The following is a 13,260-nucleotide window of genomic DNA, read 5'->3' as shown; positions in this document are numbered from 1 at the left end:
AGAAAAATAATACAAAATAAAGGTTCAAAAGGGCTGATGGTGCCAAAAATATACACGACCGGAAACGGGGACGGAGGGCGGGACGTAAACGCTACACGGGGCATGGAAACCTGTCAAAAAGTACATGGTGATAAAAGCTATTGAGCAGTTAACTACTCACGTGGCTGGGCAGGGTAGGCGGCCAACGGGGAGGAAGCCATGGTCCAGCATGATGTGTTCCACCCTGCTCCAGGCGGGCTCTGGTGCACCAAACCCCCAGAGTAGGGAGGCTCGCTTTTACTAGGGCAGCTGGGCAGCTTCAATGACTGGGCTCTCCCTCGTACACATCAGTCTCATCCTGTGCAAGAGTGTTCGTAGGCTGGCGCGGGCTGGACGGTGTTTCTTGCAGGCATTGAGGATGAGCATGGTCTGCGAAGCCAGGCACCTGACGGAGGACTTGCTGTCCTGCTGCAAGCCTTTCAGGACTAAGATTGAAAGGAAGGAAATGGAGGTCAGAGCCATGGGGCTCTGGAAAGCCCTGGCAGACCAAGCCAGCGCTGTACCTCTCGGCCCGCGACAAGGAGGCAGCAGGCTGGGAGGCGGGAGGCAGGGGACTAACAGGAACAACCACCAACCCTCACTAAACATCCCCGCTGCCCTCCACAGCTGGGGGAGCCCCCAGACACAGGCAAGAAGTCACAATGAACCCCATTCACTCACTATTTCTAGGACTGCCCCACCCCTGCAGTATCTGATGGCCTCATCCCTGCCTGTATTTATGCTCCCCCTTTCCCCCAGTGCACAGATGGGAACTTAAGCCCAGAGAGGGGAGATTCACAAAGGGGGCTTGGGCATTGTTAGGCTACGCCTAACTTCCGGTGCCCTGCTGCCCTCCAGGAAATGCTGAGGAGGAAGCTCAGCCATTCTCTAGCTCTGGTTGGGGCCCAGCTGTGAACCTGCTCTGGGAGTGAGGAGCCTGAGCTATGTCACCCCCCCTCCCCCTTTTCCCCAACAAATGTGGAGGAGACGCTGCTCTGCCCTGCGCTGGCCCAGGGGTCCGGGCACGCAGCAGGGAGGTAGATGACCGGACGTCACCTCAGTCTCCTTTGGAGCAGTGGCTTGACACCAGGCACCCCACCTGGAGGTGACTGCAACAAACCCTGGGCTAGTGAGTGCAAGGGGGGGAGGCAGGACCCCACCTTTGCTGTGTTGGGGGTGGGGGGCAATCGTCTGCAAAGGCCAGCCAGCTCAGGCCCAGTTTGGGGATTTGCCAGGCCACAGCTCTGAGGTCAGGGCTAAGTGCCTGGGCACATGCCAACCAGCAGACACCACAGGGTGAGGGGGAAGCTGATCAGGGGTTTGGGGATCTACATTTTACAACCCTTTGTGGCTCTCGCCCAAGATCACATTGCTGGCTTTGGAGATTGAACCCAGCCCACGGCCCTGGGCCATTCGTCCCTCTAGCGCTCAGTGCTCAAAGCGGGTACCACTCACCGTTGAAGATGGCATCCAACTTCTCCTGGCTCTTCTGGTCCAGCTGCCGGGCAGTGAGCCCTACACACACAAACAGCTCATCACATCCCTGCGTCCCCAACGAGGGTGTCAAAGTGTCTGTCACCCTCCAAGCAGCGGGGCTTTCCCCTGCCCCTCGCTGACCAGGACGGACTCCTGAGTCCCCAGGGGAAAGGGCGAGTCCCCAGGGATGGCTGTGGGGCTGGTTGCCAAAGGAGAGCAGAGCGCCTTGAGGTTCCACTACCAAGAGCCCATGGTGGGGTGGGGGGAGGGGAGGATGGGGACTGCATGGGGAGCAGTGGGGTTAGAGGGGGCCCATCAGCCGATCAGGGCAGTTTGGGGTGAGCTTGCTCCTGCGGGTTTCTGACACCCCTGAGCCTTCATTCGGCAATCAGGAGCCCTGGGGTTACTTCTCGCTGCCAGCAGGGACTGAGGAGAGCCTGAAACTGGATCCAGCCCCCTGCTTAAGGGACCCCTCTGCTCTGTGGTTACCTAGAAACCTGATGGCCGCTTCTCTAATGGGAGCCTGTGGGTTTTCCAGAAAGGCCATGGTCTGGCAGAGGAAGGTTTCTGCCCTCCTCTTGTAGCACGCCACCTAGGAGCCAGAACAAGGGAGCACAAGGTTATTAAAGGCCTTTCCATCCTGCAGGCCAGGTTCCAGGTCTTTGGAGTGTCCTGCTTTCAGCCCTCTTTCCTGTGCCGGGGGGATCACGCAGAGGGACTACAGCCAGGGCCAGGTGTGGTCCCGGGGCTGGGGCTCGGTGTGGGCACGGAGCCGGGCAATGGAGGGCTCCCTCACCAGGCAGTCACAGCCTCGCCAAAGCTCCTTTTTCTGGAGGAGGGCACCGAGCTGGCTCCACCTTAGGAATTCCACTGCGCTCCTGAGGGCGTCCCAACACACCTGCAAAACAAGAGGGGCCGGGGCGAGTCGACAACGGTTACGGGAGCTGGAAGCCAGGGCCGTCCCTTGGCATACGCGCCTGCGTAGGGCACCATGAAATTTGGGGCACCAAATTGCCCCAAATTTCATGGTGCCACTAGGCGGCTGCATGCTGCACATGCAGCAGCCCCAGCCCCAGTGACCCGCCCTATATCTCGGCCAGCCCCGCCGCGGGCTGCGCCCACTACAAAGGGCAGGGCCATCCCTGGGGGGGGCCCAGACAACTCCCTCCGCCCGGCCTCTTCCCCTTCCCCCCTGCTCCGTCCCCGGCCCGCCCCCATTCCACCTCTTCTCCGCAAGCCTCTTCCCCCAGCGACCCCACACTCACCGGCACTGGCAGGAAGCGGAGCAACCGGTCCCAGCCCGCTCTCCTCCAAAAGGATTGCCCCCCACGCTCACCGGCGGTGGGAAGCGGAGTGCCACGGCTGGGAGCTGGCAGAGTAGAGCGGGCTGGGGCCAGGCTGCTCCGCTTCCCGGTGCTGTCAGTGAGTGTGTGTGTGGGAGGGATCCCTTTCCCCAAACCCCCTCCCTCGAGCCACATGGCTGGATGCGGGGCGAGGGAAGCAGAGCGGGCTACTCCCAGCTCTCCGCTAATCCCCCAGGCCACTCTGGGCCTGTGGGCCCCCCAAAAGTGGCCCCACACAGCTCCTGCCTCCCAGACCCTGGTGGAGGGGAGGAGGAGGCTTGGGACCCCACACAGCCCCACTGCGGGGCGGCTGGATAGGGCACCCGAATGGCTAGGGACGGCCTGGCTGAAAGCCACTAGCCTAGTTACCGGAGGCCGTGTGTGCGGAACGGTTCCCGGCCCGCGGCTGCTCGCGGAAGGGCGGTGGTGTGGCTAAGGCAATGGCTGGAGACCTGACTCAATTCCCAGCTCTTTCTGCAGGAACTCAGGCAAGTTGCTTCGGCCCAGGGCTACAAAGGAATTTAGGTGCCTAATGCCCATGGGCATTCAATACTTCTGAGGCGCTAGGCCTCACGCTGTGCCTTAGTTCCCCACCTCATGGGGGGTAGGAGGGTGAATTCATTACTGCCAGGGGCATTTGGCTCCTAAGTGATGGGGGCCATGAGAGCGAGCGTGTGCACAGGCACCTGGGGCGGGGCGGGGGGGGGGGGGGCTTGGGCATGTCATGGCTAGTAAGAGCTGTCCGGGCTGCTTGGCCAAGGGCACACTGGGTCTTGGGCACCATGCGGAGGCTGGGTAGCTCTGCTCCTGGTAGGGACCATGGCCAGGGTTGTGCTCTTCCCACCAGCACAGCCAGGGGAATGTGCGGAGGCCAGTGGCTGTAGGAGTGGTGAGCTGACCCCTCCGCCCACCCATTCTCTCAGCCTGGCTGCAGGGGGGAGTGTTGGGCTCAGAGGAGGCAGGGAAGACTCGGCAGTTGGGTGGGGCGCCATGGTCATGGTGCTACTGGACTCAACGTTCAAGTGATTTTGAGCACCTGATTGTCACAGCACTGAGCACCTGTCCTCTGCCGGCCAAACCCTTGAAAGGGGGGTGTCACATGTTGGCCCCCCCAACAAATTCCTGGTCACTCTGTAACGATCTCAGCTGCAGGCTCCAGCTCGTGGCCTCACCTGGGACACATTGGGACGCTCATCATGCAGCAGGAGGAGCAGCGGGACCAGGCTGCGGAGGACGTGCTCCTTCATCTTCCTCCTGCTGGGCCCCCTTACAAACTCCAGCAGGTGTTTAAAGAGGGTGATGGAGAGCACCCGGAGTTTGCTGGACTCCTGCAAGAGAGGACGTGGGGAGGAGACGCTGTGACGGTCGTGCTCACTCAGCGGGGTGAGCGCTCACTGTGTCAGAGATGTCTGCCCTGCGGGGGGTATTGCTAACTCACCCCCAGTCATACAGGCACAGCTGGGGCCAGAGTCTCATGGGCATAGCGCCACAGAAGGCAATAGAGATGCAGGTTTCCACCAGCTGAGGGGCTGGCCTGGTATCTTCTTGGCCAGAGAACCTGTTCTGTTCCCCCCGGGCCCCACAGGGTTTTGGTTTAAAGGCTCACGCCAGGGTGAGATCCTGCATCTTCGGTCTGGGCTGCCCTGTCCCTTCGGTCAGCTGGGGATCCAGGAGACCCTGGGAAGAGCTTTAGCTGGGCCTGTGCCACTACTAAATAAAGAGCGGCCGGGTCCCAGCAGAGTTTGGGAGGGCTGAGGGTAGGATTTACCGTTGTGAGAGCTGGGGAGGTGGGTGGTCCCTCCAGGAGCCCCCACTGGGACGTTACCCCTGGAAGGCAGTAATGGATGGGTCCCTTTCTCCCCCCCACTTTGCTGGATCTTGCCGTGCAGTGGGGAACTGAACATCAGTCTGGTGAACACGCTGGCGGGGGCTACTTTTTTGTGGTTACAAAAGGCCTGGGGAGAACTAGCCCCTCCTTTGATGCTGCCCTGCCATGAGAACGAAGGGGAGAGGAAAGGGCGGTAGCTGCAGAACCTACAAACGGAGCCGTTTCCTTATGGAGCTGACAGGCCAGCTGTGGGATTCCTGGCCAGGGAGGGGAGGGGCAGGATTTTCACCAGGGTACCATCACTTGTTACCCTGGAAGCCAGGAAGAGCATTGCGGCACCCTGTGCTGCAGAGGCCCCCTCGCTGCATGCAGGCTCAGGAATGCATGTTCTTCCCTCAAGGGGAGCCTCGTCCCCAGGCTGCCCTGATCCTTGTCAGCAGTCCTGCAGGACACCAGGGTTCCCACCCTTACTGCCATATGCTCTGATGGAGAATGGGGTAGCAGAGGAAGGCGGGAATGGGGTCACGTCATTTACGACAATCCTTTTTCTGGCTCGGGCCATAGCATAGGTCCCGCTAGCCCACCCGCCAGCCCCCATTCACACGTCTGTGGCTTGAAGGGTCTCCCGCAGGCCCCCAGGCCTTACATCGTGAAAGAACGGCAGGAGTTTCTCAGCCACTTGCACAGCCACGGGGCTGGCGCTCTGCCTGTCCATGCCGGTGAGGATGTCTTTCAGCACAGTGATGGCATTGGAGATGACGTCCCTGTCTGCCTCGTGTAGCTGCTCCACGAAGTCTGGCAGCAGATGCTGGAGTTTCCCCACCTGTGTGAAACGAGGAGCTGCTTTACGAAACACCCTCCGGTGACCCAACAAGCCATTTCCAAAACAACGTCTGCCTCCCCTGGAGACAGAGGCACGGGAAGTAGGAGTGCAGGGGGTGCCTGGCCTTTGTCTCTTGTTCTGCAGGGCAGGGCCTGGCTCCTGCGGGGTGCGTCTCTGGGTGTGTGCAGCACCTGGCACAGCTGGGCCTGATTGTGTCTGGGGTCTCTGGGATCCAAAGAACCCTAGCACTAGAGTAGCAGCAGAGCTGCGGACTCTAGACCCCCAGGGAATGCTGGCGACACCAGTGATCAGGGACGCCCGGACAGAGCCATTTTGCTTCCATTAGGAACCATTTTTTCCTACGAATCCCCTTTTTAAGCCTCATACGTTTTAACTGTTGATAATGGAGCGGCTGGTGTAAGATTCAATTCATAAAGAATTAAAGAGGATAATTTCATTAATGCCAATCAACATGGGTGTATGGAAAATATTTCCCGCCAAGATCATTGCTATCTGTTTTTCGATGAGATGACAAGTTTGGTAGTTAAAGGAAAGAGCATTGGCATAGTGTATACAGACTTCTGTAAGGCGCTTGAGTTGGCCCCGCACGGCAGTTTGATCGGAAACCTAGAACGATACAAAAGTAACGTGGCCCACAACAGTTGGATTATCAACTGGCTGATAGGTCTCAAAATGTAATTGTAAGCTGGGAATCAGCATTACACTGGTGTGTTTCCAGTGTGGTCCCCGCAGGGCCTGGGTCTTGGCCCTATGCCATGTAACATTTTGATCAATGACCTGGAAGAAAACATAAAATCATCACTGATAAAGTTTGCAGATGACACAAGAATTGGGTGAGTGGTAAATAATGAAGAGGACAAGTCACTGACACAGAGCGATCTGAATCGCTTGGTAAACTGGGGGGGCAAGCAAACAGTATGTGTTTTCATATGGCTCATTGTAAATGAATACATCTAGGAACAGGATGGGGGACTCTGTCCTGGGAAGCAGAGACTCTGAAAAGGACTTGGGAGTGCTGGTGGAGAATCAGCTGAACAGGAGCTCCCAGTGTGGCGCTGTGGCCAAAAGAGCTCATGTGATCCTGGGATAAATAACAGAAGAATCTGGAGTGGGAGTATTTGGCACTGGTGTGACCAACTGCTGGGATCCACGGTCCAGTTCCGGTGCCCACAATGCAAGACCAATGTTGATAAATTGCAGAGGGTTCAGAGAAGAGTCCTGAGAATGATTAAAGGATTAAAAACCATGTCTTATAGTGAGAGACTCAAGAAGCTCGATCTATTCAGCTTAACAAAGAGAAGATTGAGGAGTGCCTTGATTACTGCCTATAGGTATCTCCCTGAGGAACAAATATTTAGTATAGTCAAGAAAGTCACACTAGGCATTGATCATTCCTGTCCCTGGTAGACCACATCGGTTGAACAGCTGCCTTACCTCCTTTTCACTTTATCCAAGAATAATGGGTCACTACAAAAAGTAATTTGCCCTCTGCTGATACTCACACCTTCTTGTCAACTGTTGGAAATGGGCCACCTTGATTGCATTGGCTTCATTACCACGACAAAAGTAATTTTTCCCTCCCTCGGTATTCACCCCTTCTTGTCAACTGTTGAGAATAGGCCACTTCCACCTTAATTGAATTGGCTTGTTACTACTGATCCCCCACTTGGTAAGGCAACTCCCATCCTTTCATGTGCTATATATATATATCTATTCTGCTTCCTGTATTTTTCACTCCATGCATCTGATGAAGTGGGTTTTAGCCCACGAAAGCTTATGCCCAAATAAATTTGTTAGTCTCTAAGGTGCAACAAGGACCCCTCGTTGTTTTTGCTGATACAGACTAACACGGCTACCACTCTGAAACCTATCGAGTATCCGGTTCTCTTTGTCAGCAATGGAGAACTGCTTCAGCCCAATTGGCATATCGCCTTGTCACGGAGTTCTCGGGCGATACTCTGGAACTGCTCCCTACGAAGCCAGGCAGGACTCTGGGGAAGTCTCCTTTCTCTGAGCAGACTGTCTTCAGGACACACAGCTCACACCACTTCCACCTTCCTGGGTCTGACCTCGGAGCATTCAGCATCCTCTGCCCCTCCATGCTCTTCCCACAGCCAGTCCGCTCAGGCGGGCTCTTGGGGAAGCCAGAGGGTCCTGTCCCCCAATTCCACAGTCAGACGTGACTCTCAGCCAGCCAGTAAAACAGAGGATTATTAGACGACAGGACCATGGTCTAAAACAGAGCTTGTAGGTGCAGAGAAGAGGACCCCTCAGCCAGGTCCATTTTGGGGGGCAGTGAGCCAGACAACCACGTCTGCACTTCACTCCATGTCCCCAGCCAGCCCCAAACTCTCTCCAGCCCCTCCCCCTCTGGGCTTTGTCCCTTTCCCAGGCCAGGAGGGCACCTGATTCATTTGTTCTCCAACCCTTTAGCTCTCACCTTGCAGGGGGGAAGGGCCCAGGCCATCAGTTGCCAGGAAACAGGGTGTTGGCCATTCTCTGTGACCAGACCCCTGCACACACCTGCCCTCTAGGGCTCTGCAATGATCATACACCCTTATCCCACCCCCTAGATACTTAAGAACTGCCTAGGGGAAACTGAGGCACCCCCACAATATTCAGAGGAAACATTAAGAACAGTCCCGCTTTATCACACGCCTCTCTCCCTTAGTAGCAACACCATCACCGGGGTTTCTATACTTTGACGAGGTGCTGCAGAATAATGGGGCGTTCATATTATTGATCCAACTTGTCAGAAATTAGTTGTCATTCCTTTTCACAAGCTTCATGTTTTCAGCCAGTGTGCTGGTCCTGAGCTTCAGGTTTTTCGCTGCGCGGTTGGCTTGGAATGACTTTGTGCCAGGTTTTTCTCTCACGGTTTCCAGCATGTGGATGGTACGGTGTGTCAGTTTATCTGCAGATGCCAACAAAGTATCTCAATGCTGAAGCAATTCAGAGAGACGACAGCTCAAACAACGTGTCATACGTTATGTCAAGATCCATCAAGAATTCAGGGGACTGACTTCTTTTCAGCAGCCCAACAAACATAGACCTCTCTTGGTGTGTCATGAGATGCAGCCTGAAGGGGAAGGCCCAATGACTGCGATTATGCCAGACAGCAAATACAGTGCAATATGAACCTGACACCCCCAATCTTTCTCAGCTGCTCAGCCACTTTGTTCTGTCTTGGTTTTAGGTGAGCGGCTGTAAAGCGTATACAGTTTGTCAAAGATTTCCAAGTGATTTACAGCTCTTACTTCAGTTAACGTTTCAGCAGCTGCCAAATCCAACCTGTGGTTCAAACATGACCTCGCTAGACCATTTGGGTACTTCTTCACAATACAGCTCGCTACGCCAGAGTTCTTGCCAAGCATAACACCAGCACCATCACTCGCAAATGCTACAAGAGTCATTGTGATCGGAATTCTATTTCTTGAGGCATTTCAGCCCACAATCTACAGTGCCTGAAGCCGCCGAATGTGGAAGCGCAATCAGATCAAGAAACATGAAGTGAGGATCATCGTCTTCAAAGTGTCACATTTTAAATAGATTCTAATTGTCGATTCATTGCTCAGAGTAGTTGATTCATCAATAGACATGGCAATCTTTCCATCACTCTCCGGCATCTGAGCACACATTTGTCGTTTGCAATGCTTTCGGTGCATTGCAGACGAGATAGGGTCTAGCATGTCTGTAGCACTGAATGATGAGTCCTTTTGGGGGAGGGATAGCTCAGTGGTTTGAGCATTGGCCTGCTAAACCTAGGGTTGTGAGTTCAATCCTTGAGGGGGCCATTTAGGGATCTGGGGCAAAAATTGGGGATTGGTCCTGCTTTGAGCAGGGGGTTGGACTAGATACCTCCTGAGGTCCCTTCCAACCCTGATATTCTATGATTCTATGACTGATACCAACATCTACACCATGTAGTATCTGGAATTCAGTTCAATCGGGGTGATCAGCGTAAGGTTTGCTACGTTTAGCAATGTAATATGCCATTTGCTGTTCCTGCACCGTTGTGTCAGGTTCTGGTTTTGTCATGTTAACCACCACTTCAACTTCAAAAATTGTGGTTTCTGCTTCTTTCGAAAGCTGTAAAGCTAATGCGGAGGCAGTTGAATCTTTCTCTTCCTTTATCTTCATGGGCAGAGATGTTAATTTGGACTTTCAGCTAGGTCCATAAGGAGAAACAGAAAACTACCACCACCCGACTGCTATGGAGAGACCTTGGTGAAACTTTGCTACAGATAAGGCATCCAAGCTTACCATCATGGCAGGACAACCAAGGATAATCCCTCTTCTTCAGCATCCACTAACCAGACTTCATGCCAGCTGGTCTTTGGCTGTTGAAGGGTAATCTTCACGGTTCGCTTTCACTGCAATAGCCACCTCAGTGAACTCCATTCCAGGAAGAGCTCTGTTTTTGTGTTTGTGTCTGCAGTCGATGCACGGCTGCTGCTGTCTTGGTCAGCGTCTTTAGCCTTCCCAAAGAAGTAGTTAGGAATAGAAGAATTCCTAATTCTCTTTTCACTGCATCAGAGGGCTGCTGGCTGTAACAGTCAGTTGTGCCGGAGATGTGAATCCTGTGATTTAGCTTAGCTACTGTGTACGTTCTGGATCGACTACCACATTGTTGTCTGGTGTTGTTTAACATCTTTATTAATGACCCGGATGTAGATAGAGAGAGCAGAGTGGTCAAGTTTGCAGATGACACAAAGCGAGGAGGAGTTGCCAATACTTTGAAGGAAAGAGCTAAAATTCAGAGGGATCATGGTAAATTGGAAGACTGGGCTATAGACAACAAAATGAACTTCACCAAAGACAAATGTGAGGTGCTACATTTAGAGAAGAAAAAACAAATGCACAGATACAGAATGGGGGATAACCGGCTTGGCAGCAGCACTGCTGAGAAGGATCTGGGAGCTGCGGTGGATCACAGCCTCCGCATGAGTCAGCAAAGCGATGCTGTTGCAAAAAAGCAAATGCAATTTTAGGTTGCATTAACAGAGGTATAGCTTGCAAGTCATGGGAGGGGATAGTACCACTCTACTCAGTGCTGGTTAGGCCTCAGCTGCAATACGGTGTCCAGTTTTGGTCACCAATGTCTAGAAAGGATGTGGAGAAACTGTAATGGATCCAGAGGCGAGTGACAAAGATGATCAGAGGGATGGAACACAAGCCATACGAGCAAAGGTTGAAGGAACTGGCTATGTTTAGTTTGGAAAAGAGGAGATTAAGGGGGGACATGCAAATGGTCTTCAGATACTTGGAAGGCTGCCCAAAAAAAGATGGCGAAAACTTGTTCTCTCTTGCCACAGAGGGCAGGACAAGAGGGGATGGGTTCAAACGACAGCACGGCAGATTTAGATTAAATCTCAAGAAAACCTTCAAGGGAGCTTGTGGAAGCCCCTTTGCTGGAGGTTTATAGAAGGAGGCTGGAGCCATCTGTCTGGGCTGGGATAGACACAACAAATCCTGCATCTTGGCAGGGGGCTGGACGAGCTGACCTTGCGATCCCTTCTCACCCTGCGGTTCTATGAGAGGTGTCCCAGAGCACCAGGAGAGGGTTTCGGCGTGTTCCGCCTCGACTATAGCGCTGGCTAGAGTCACGCTCTCTCTCTTCGGCCCAATGGCGATACCCGGTGGGAGACTGAGAGACACCCTCAGGCCATGGTGGGGACACACGGCGCTCCTTCCCTTGCTGCAGGGGCTGGAACTTACGGCCAAGGGGGCGACGCCAGCCTCTTGCTGAGAGACGTCGTGATGCTGGCGCAGCGGCCGTTCCTGCAGCCTGTCGAGCAGCTCCCGTAGGACCTTTCCTGCGGTCTTGGGGTGGGATGTCAGCACCCTCCACATCTCCACAGCAACGCTGCAAAGGGAGAGAGCCGATTTCAGCTGGCCAGAGCCCTGCCAGCCTCCAGCACCCACCGCCACCCGCACCCTGCTGGGTCTCCCGCCCCCGCCCGGCCCTTTGTTGCCCTCCTGCTGCAGCAAGGGCCCCCACTGCCTGGCGCAGGCTGCATGGGGGCCGGGTCTGAGTGTCAGCCCCGGGGGAGGCCGAGGGCTGCCATATGGGGTTTTGCAGGCTGGCCTGTCTCCACGGCATGTCAGCCTGCAAAACCCTCCAGAACAAGCAGCAGCTCTGCAGGGAGCAGGAGGTCTCTGGAAGGTTCTGCACGCCCCTGTCCCTGGCAGCGGGACCAGTCTGGGGGAGCCGGAGCGCAAGCGGCACCAGCCCCAGCCCCGTACCTGTCACATGACAGCGAGCAGCCCAGCAGGGTTGTGACCACCTCCTCGCTGTACTGGTCGCCCAGCACGACAAGGGCCTTGAGCAGCTGCTGCTGGGCCAGCGGCTCGCTGATGGAGTCCAGGTTGTGGTACACGCTCCTCACAGCCTCCGACACCTGGAAGGGAAATGGGGAGATGGGAGCCTTGGCTTCCTCGCGCTGCTATTGATCTGGGGTGCCAGGGACCTGCCGCACCTGAGAGCCATCTGCCCTCCCACATCCTCTTCTCCAGCTCCAGGCCTAGAACACAGGGCCAATTCCCGGCCTATCGATTCACAGACTGCAAGGCCACAAGCGACCATGGAGATCACCTAGACTGACCCCCCGCATTGCACAGGACCTGCCCCCCAGTAATGCCGAGCGCCCAGAGACAGAGTCTCCCACGGATGGGCTCCCCCAGCAGGCTGTTCTCACTGCAGCTCTTACCCTCTCCAAGCTTGGGCTGGGGACCCACAGGATCACATGCAGCATGTGCCTGGCCGCCACCGAGTCATGGACGCTGGTGTCTCTCATGCCCTCGATAGCAGTGAGGAGGAAGTCCATGCGCTCGGATGAGTTGAAGTACTTCCCAAACATCTGAAACAAACCTGCCAGTGAAACCCCTTTTGCTGCCCAGTGCGGTTCCAGTCGGACCGAGCAGCCAGGACTGGCCCAGCCAGGAGTGCAGGCAAAGCCCGCTCTGCCGGGACAGGGCTGGGTTACTGCACCTGGGACGCACAGCACCCAGCCAGCAATCAGGAGCTGTCGTGCATGGCACAGGCCAGCGTGGCAGTGCACGGGGGCACAATACTGCACAGCACGGATACACTCTCTAGTGCTCAGCAGGGGCTGGCAATGGTGCGTGGACGCAATGATGCCTTGGAGAGCATTAATCTCTGGGGAAGCTCCCCCCACACCTGACAAGGAGCTGGGATCAGGTTTGGATGAGACCCAGTGCATCTTGGGATGTGGCATGGAGGGAGGCATATTGGCCCGCAATAGTAGAAGCCTTGCCAGCAGATTGAGGGAAGTGATTATTCCCCTCTATTCGGCACTGGTGAGGTCACATCTGGCCCCCCACAAGAGAAAGGATGTGGACAAATCGGAGAGAGTCCAGCAGAGGGTAACGAAAATGATTAGGGGGCTGAAGCACATGAATTATGAGGAGAGACTGAGGGAAGTGGGCTTATTTAGTCTGCAGAAGAGAAGAGAAGAGTGAGGGGGGATTTGATAGCAGCCTTCAACTACCTGCGGGGGGTTGGGGGGGGGGGGGCGTTCCAAAGAGGCTGGAGTTCGGCTGTTCTCAGTGGTGGCAGATGACAGAACAAGGAGCAATGGTCTCAAGTTGCAGTGAGGGAGATGTAGGTTGGATATTAGGAAACACTATTTCACTAGGAGGGTAAGAAGCACTGGAATGGCTCACCTAGAGAGGTGGGGAATCTCCATCCTTTGAGAGTTTTAAGGTCAGGCTTGACAAAGCCCTAGCTA

The 13,260-nt window shown here is 55.2% G+C and overlaps 1 protein-coding gene across 1 annotated transcript in view; it reads right to left on the bottom strand.

Moving 5' to 3' along the window:
- Window positions 1–208: 208 nt before the first annotated feature.
- The window catches only part of LOC142069908 (maestro heat-like repeat-containing protein family member 7), a 52,315-nt gene continuing 39,263 nt past the window's right edge, over window positions 209–13,260 (bottom strand). The window contains exons 11-19 of the mRNA XM_075122668.1: window positions 12,220–12,369; window positions 11,756–11,910; window positions 11,228–11,375; window positions 5,312–5,488; window positions 4,010–4,165; window positions 2,291–2,392; window positions 1,984–2,086; window positions 1,474–1,533; window positions 209–464 (exon numbers count right to left, since the gene is read on the bottom strand). Coding sequence (XP_074978769.1) covers window positions 280–464; window positions 1,474–1,533; window positions 1,984–2,086; window positions 2,291–2,392; window positions 4,010–4,165; window positions 5,312–5,488; window positions 11,228–11,375; window positions 11,756–11,910; window positions 12,220–12,369 — 1,236 coding nt within the window. The 3' untranslated portion in view covers window positions 209–279. The remainder of the gene's footprint in view (window positions 465–1,473; window positions 1,534–1,983; window positions 2,087–2,290; window positions 2,393–4,009; window positions 4,166–5,311; window positions 5,489–11,227; window positions 11,376–11,755; window positions 11,911–12,219; window positions 12,370–13,260) is intronic.

The sequence above is a fragment of the Caretta caretta genome, chromosome 23, assembly GCF_965140235.1.
Source record: "Caretta caretta isolate rCarCar2 chromosome 23, rCarCar1.hap1, whole genome shotgun sequence".
NCBI classification, from domain to species: domain Eukaryota; kingdom Metazoa; phylum Chordata; order Testudines; family Cheloniidae; genus Caretta; species Caretta caretta.
This window is presented reverse-complemented; position numbering and strand designations above follow the sequence as displayed.